Genomic DNA, 6,000 nt, shown 5'->3' with positions numbered 1-6,000 from the left:
ACAAAGGCAGATGTTGTTACGAAATTCTGAAAGTTCAGAAAGAGAATCCAGAGCAGGAATTCTGGAATTTTCATTGTATTATACACCAAGAGGCAGGAGCCTGAAAATGGACAATGTCATGAATGTAGTAATCAAAACAGTTAATTTTATTAGAGCCAAGGGACACAACCATCGGCAATTTGGCACTCTTTTGTCCAAAAGTAATATTGGACACGGTCTACCCGACCACACTGAAGTCCCCTGGTTGAGCAGAGGGGTTGTGCTCAAACGTCTTTTTCAATTACGTGTGGAAATTGGACTATTCATGAACGAGAAAGGGAAGCCAGTAGCAGAGTTGGATGGCCCAAACGCTTCATGATCTGGCATTTTTGCTGGATATAACAGAACACTTAAATGTGCTTAGTTAACATACAAATCCGCAACAAAGTTAGAAACATAGAAAATAGGTGCAGGAGTAGGCTATTCGGCCCTTCTAGCCTGCACCGCCATTCAATATGATCATGGCTGATCATCCAACTCAGTATCCTGTACCTGCCTTCTCTCCATACCCTCTGATCCCTTTAGCCACAAGGGCCACATCTAACTCCCTCTTAAATATAGCCAATGAACTGGCCTTGTTACGGAACACGACAGCATTCGTGCCTTTCAAATTAAATTAGGCCTGTGGGAGATGGAACTATCCCGGAGCAACCCAGCTCATTTCTGTGTGTGGGGTGTGGTGTGTGTGGGTGTGTGCGTGCGTGCGTGCAGTGGTGGTGGTGGTGTGTGTGTGTGTGTGTGTGTGGTGGTGGTGGTGGTGGTGGTGTGTGTGTGTGTGTCGCTCATGGGAATAATGGCAACATGGACAGGTACAAGGACAAAATATTACGGCTGAAAAGTGAGTTTCAGAATCGTTTCCAAGTCTTCACTCAGCTCAAGAAGGAATTCTCACTATTTTGCTCGCCGTGCGTGCACAACTGATCCGGCCCGCATGAAGTCACATTTTGCCCATTCCGGCCCATGACCTAAAATTAGTTTGACATCCCTGGTTTAGACTTAGGACTGGCTTACTTATAGAAGATAGAGGGCTATGGTGGAAGGACATTATTCTGCAGGACCTTCTTGAAACTGATCCAGGAGAGGTAGCTGATAGAAAGAGCAGAAGGAGTGGGGTAAAAGCTGGCAAGCAATCGTGCCGGTAAAGAATGAATCAGATGGTGGAGAGGAGAGTGGAGATAGCAACCAAGACTAGAAGCGATAAGTGAAAAAGACAAATGGCTGCAAATGGTGGAATCGTAAAAGCGAGGAAGACAATTTATATACTACCGAATGATTGATTAAACCCCAACTACAAATGGCAATATGAATTTTTATGCAGTGTAAGAACTGCAATCTGATCCAAATAAAAATGATGCCATTGAAATAATGAACTATCAGAAGGTATAAGATAGATCTAACAATGTTAGAATGCGCTAATACATAAAGGCATATAATTGTGGTCAACTTTCAATCTATCTACCAGGTTGTGTGTTTGGGAGGTGCATAGAAGATAAAATAGTTCTGATACCAGGAACAGTGTGAATGTAATAAATTTATTGGAAATAAGGTCCTGGATGTAAATTTGAAGCAGTACAATATTTTATCATTTTAATTAAATCAAGTTTTTATAAACAATGTGCGCATAATACAATAAGGATTCATACCCATGTACAAATACCGTAATGCACAATTTCCCATTACACCTCTTGAAAAATTTGCATTTGTATTGTTCCTCTCACCTCCGTATATCCTAAAGCGCTTTGCAGTGAGAATTAAATACTTTGTGTAGTTACTGTTCCATGTCCCAAACAAATGCAATTTTTAAACATCTTGGTAATTTTAACATTCATCAGGATAGATATATACTGGAGGGTACAGACAGTTCATTAGCTCCAAAGGTCAGGGATAGAATTTCAGCCTGACATTTGAAATCTATTTGAAATTCTGTACATTGCATCTTTGCACACTGATAGCCATGCATTGCATGGGGTTTCCTTTGTGGCAGAGCACTTTGTGGCATTAGAACCAAAACTTCCAAGTTTATTCTGACCATTTACTGATAATACACAAGTAAAATAATACACCACAGAAATTAGAGGAAGACCTAGCCTTTCAGCTGCAGGACAGTTTCATGATGGGGGCTGCAAACAGCTTTAAAAAAGAGGGAAGAGACTTATTCTCTCAAAGTATTAAAAAAAATACTGCTGTCTTTCAATTTATCTTAAGGTAGTAACAGCTGCAAGAATAAGCTAGAATCAAAATGAGATGTGCATGTATGATTCAAGGCTATTCCTATTAATCTGTACAGTGCTGAATAATGGTTTTTTCCACAAGATGAAGCTAAACCATTGTGACGTTTAAAAGTATCACACACCATATACCTCCACCAAAGGACATTCTTTATTACTTTCTGCCAGCTATATGTAAAATATAGCCAAGAATCTATGCTGCTAAAAATAAAACTAATACAATAAAGGGGAGCATGTACTGCACAAAATGAATTTCATTTTGTTTTATAATGTTGAAATCAATTTCCCCAAAGCATTTATGGAGATGATGCAACCACAATCCCACAGAACACAGCAGTGGGCAAGGGAGGGAGGCAGTGGGATGTTGCGACTGGGGATGTGAGAACATGCACTAAGTGAAGGGGAAGAATGCTAACGAGTTAGTTATTACAACAGGGTAGATGTTCTCAAACTATCTCTGCAAGCATTGCTGCCATTGATGCTGAGAATTGCAACTAAAAGCAAAGAAAGAAAGCAAAGGATGAGTGGTGGCAGCTGAATAAAAACATATCTGGTCATGGTGTGTCACTTTCAAATAGATTGGAGGGTTTATTCAGTTTTATTCATACAAATGTCAAAACCTGCATGATGAAGTTACACAAAAATATCCATGACCTTTCACTTCCAAGTAACAAAAACAGGAAGAAAAAAAACACTGCAATGTGTGCATGGAAACACCAAACCCTTCAGTTTACCAATAATCTGTCAATGCTTTGATGTCGTCTTCAGATTGTGAACCTTGCAAGATGCTCATGTTAAAATGCTGATGACGTGCCACTGAATCACAGTAAACAGAATTACAGGCATCTGAAAAGCACTTTGCTAAACTAGCATACACCTATAAGAGAAAGCTAACAAAAAGATCAGGGTGGTGTCATCTTCCTCACACAAGTTCCATATAGTATATCCAATCTTTTTAGGCCGCTTCTGGAGTCCATAATTTCTCCCAGCCTTGGTTTTCTTACTGGATGGCCATCTTCAAGGGCAAGTCAGCCAGTGAAGTCGTTATCCAACTGGAATCGCGTGTCCAGGATAGCAGAAGTAGATTTCTTTCTGTGGGGCCCCAGTGGTCTAAATTACCTTTCACCAGGGTGCAGCACTTTGTGACTTGCAATGGTCACAGGACAGATGGATTTAGCTTCTCAAACCACTCTCAGTAGGAAAGCAATCATTTCAGCACCTACACCCTTGATGCTTCTGCAGTTGTTGGATGACAGAAAGGCAATGGTGTAATTTAGACTGGGCGCCATGGCCCTTGACTTTGGGGTGACCATTGTATTAAGCATATCCCTGAGTGCAGCCTTCTGACTACTCACTCTGAATGCACGGGGATTCCTAGATTGCCTCAGATTAAGCCCCAGAATGCATCAACACCTGGCATGGCGCGGCTATAGATACCTGTGGCCCAGTTGATTCTGGTGGATGCCTGACTTCATTGAACCAGAGAGATCCACTGTGTTCCAGCTCACACCCATGCTGTCCAACCTTCATAGAGTTGTGCCAAGTTATCTAGATTAGTAGCTTCTTTAATCACGTAATCAACCTAGAAAATACAACCAGTGCTTCTGTATTAATATTTACCAAAAATCAATTATATATTAATACTCAAAATAATTAAAATGAGAAAACAAATTGAAAAAGCAAAATTTAAAGTCAGAGATTTTCCATTTAGAAAAAGGATACATTAAATTTGAGATATTCTTGAAACAGCCTACACCCCTGCTGTAACGTGGAGTTTAAATTTTACGTAAATTTGAAATTGTCTGTCAGTTGCACGTAATCGAAGTGTGGATGCCTTATTTCCATGGTGTCCAGGTGCCCATGCAAACTTTCTCTATGCAGGTTCTTTGATTCACTATTGAAAACAAAAGCCTGCAGATCCATGCCAACGTGAGCAATGTGATTGATTTTATTCCTCCCCATTGCTGATTAATTAGTAGCCTATTGTGCATCAACAAAAATTTGGTGGTGATTCTACAATTTTTTTGCAGTATATAAATGAGTGCCTCATTACATCTTTACCAATTGACTGACTGATAGATATAATTGAATAGCATGAGAACCAAGTCCATCTTAAAAAGACAAAGTGTTGGAGTAACTGAGCAGGTCAGGCAGCATGTCTGGAGAACAAAGGTATGTAGACACAAAATGCTGGAGTAACTCAGCGGTTCAGGCAGCATCTCTGGAGAGAAGGAATGGGTGACGTGTTTTGGGTCGAGACCCTTCATCAGACTTTGAACAAAGATATGTGATGTTTTCCAGTCTCCACCACTGTATTAACCAGCATCTGCAGTTTGTGTTTCACATTTTGACTAAACCAAGTCAAGCTTGCTTTTTTATTGTTCTGACTGGGAGGCAGTATCCCATTAGAATAAACCAAAATAAATGTAAAAATTAATGTGATGTTAAAATTGGGTGATTCAAACTATTTAAATTAGAAATAAATTAACAATAAACAGGAAACAAATTAACAGAATGGTAAGCAGGGATGATGAATCAATTTGAACTATTGAGAGAGGGTTCTCCAAACAGTCATGCCATCAAATGACACATTATTTCATTGTACATTCTCCACAAGCATTGAATTTTGTAAACCAGGGTAAAGTTGTCAACTCGCTTCATGCTTGGGCAATAAGCACATTTTTAAATGAAGTGATGCAATTTACACTTGTCAGATAGTACACTCATCTGGAAGCACTTTTGTAATGATAATATTGGGATCAGAATTTGATTGTAATAGCTAGTTACATGCACAGTTCCAATACGTGCATCAACATTTGTGTTATTTTCTCTCCCCCATCATTTTCTTTGGAAGATAATCACCCTTGGATTGCTTTTGTATGAAAGAACCATATGTTGAATGTCTAATCTAGCTTGGTTTTGGGAAGATTGTTCCTTAGACACGAGAATGCTATTCGTTAAGGGGGAAAAAAACCCCATAAAATTTATCCTGGCATTTTACTAAGGACTGAAAGATCACATACACTGCCCTCCATAATGTTTGGGACAAAGACCCATCATTTATTTATTTGCCTCTGTACTCCACAATTTGAGATATATTATAGGAACAATTACATGTGGTTAAAGTGCACATAGTCAGATTTTATTAAGGACCATTTTTATACATTTTGGTTTCACCATGTAGAAATTACAGCTGTGTTTATACATAGTCCCCCCATTTCAGGGCACCATAATGTTTGGGGCACATGGCTTCACATGCGTTTGTAATTGCTCAGGTGTGTTTAAATGCCTCCTTAATGCAGGTATAAGAGAGCTCTCAGCACCTAGTCTTTCCTCCAATCTTTCCATCACCTTTGGAAACTTTTATTGCTGTTTATCAACATGAGGACCAAAGTCGTGCCAATGAAAGTCAAAGAAGCCATTAAGAGACTGAGAAACAAGAATAAAACTGTTAGAGACATCAGCCAAACCTTAGGCTTACCAAAATCAACTGTTTGGAACATCATTAAGAAGAAAGAGAGCACTGGTGAGCTTACTAATCGCAGAGGGACTGGCAGGCCAAGGAAGACCTCCACAGCTGACGACAGACGTATTCTCTCTATAATAAAGAAAAATCCCCAAACACCTGTCCGACAGATCAGAAACACTCTTCCGGAGTCAGGTGTGGATTTGTCAATGACCACTGTCCGCAGAAGACTTCATGAACAGAAATTCAGACCACTGGTTAGCTGCA

At 39.6% G+C, this 6,000-nt stretch overlaps 1 protein-coding gene across 1 annotated transcript in view; it reads right to left on the bottom strand.

The window, feature by feature from the left end:
• Positions 1-1,552: 1,552 nt before the first annotated feature.
• smg1 (SMG1 nonsense mediated mRNA decay associated PI3K related kinase) overlaps positions 1,553-6,000 on the bottom strand; it is a 153,093-nt gene continuing 148,645 nt past the window's right edge. Inside the window, exon 63 of the mRNA XM_033041229.1 lies at positions 1,553-3,849. Within this exon, the coding sequence (XP_032897120.1) occupies positions 3,772-3,849 (78 nt within the window). The 3' untranslated portion in view covers positions 1,553-3,771. The remainder of the gene's footprint in view (positions 3,850-6,000) is intronic.

This window comes from Amblyraja radiata, chromosome 22 (genome assembly GCF_010909765.2).
Source record: "Amblyraja radiata isolate CabotCenter1 chromosome 22, sAmbRad1.1.pri, whole genome shotgun sequence".
NCBI classification, from domain to species: Eukaryota; Metazoa; Chordata; class Chondrichthyes; order Rajiformes; family Rajidae; genus Amblyraja; species Amblyraja radiata.
This window is presented reverse-complemented; position numbering and strand designations above follow the sequence as displayed.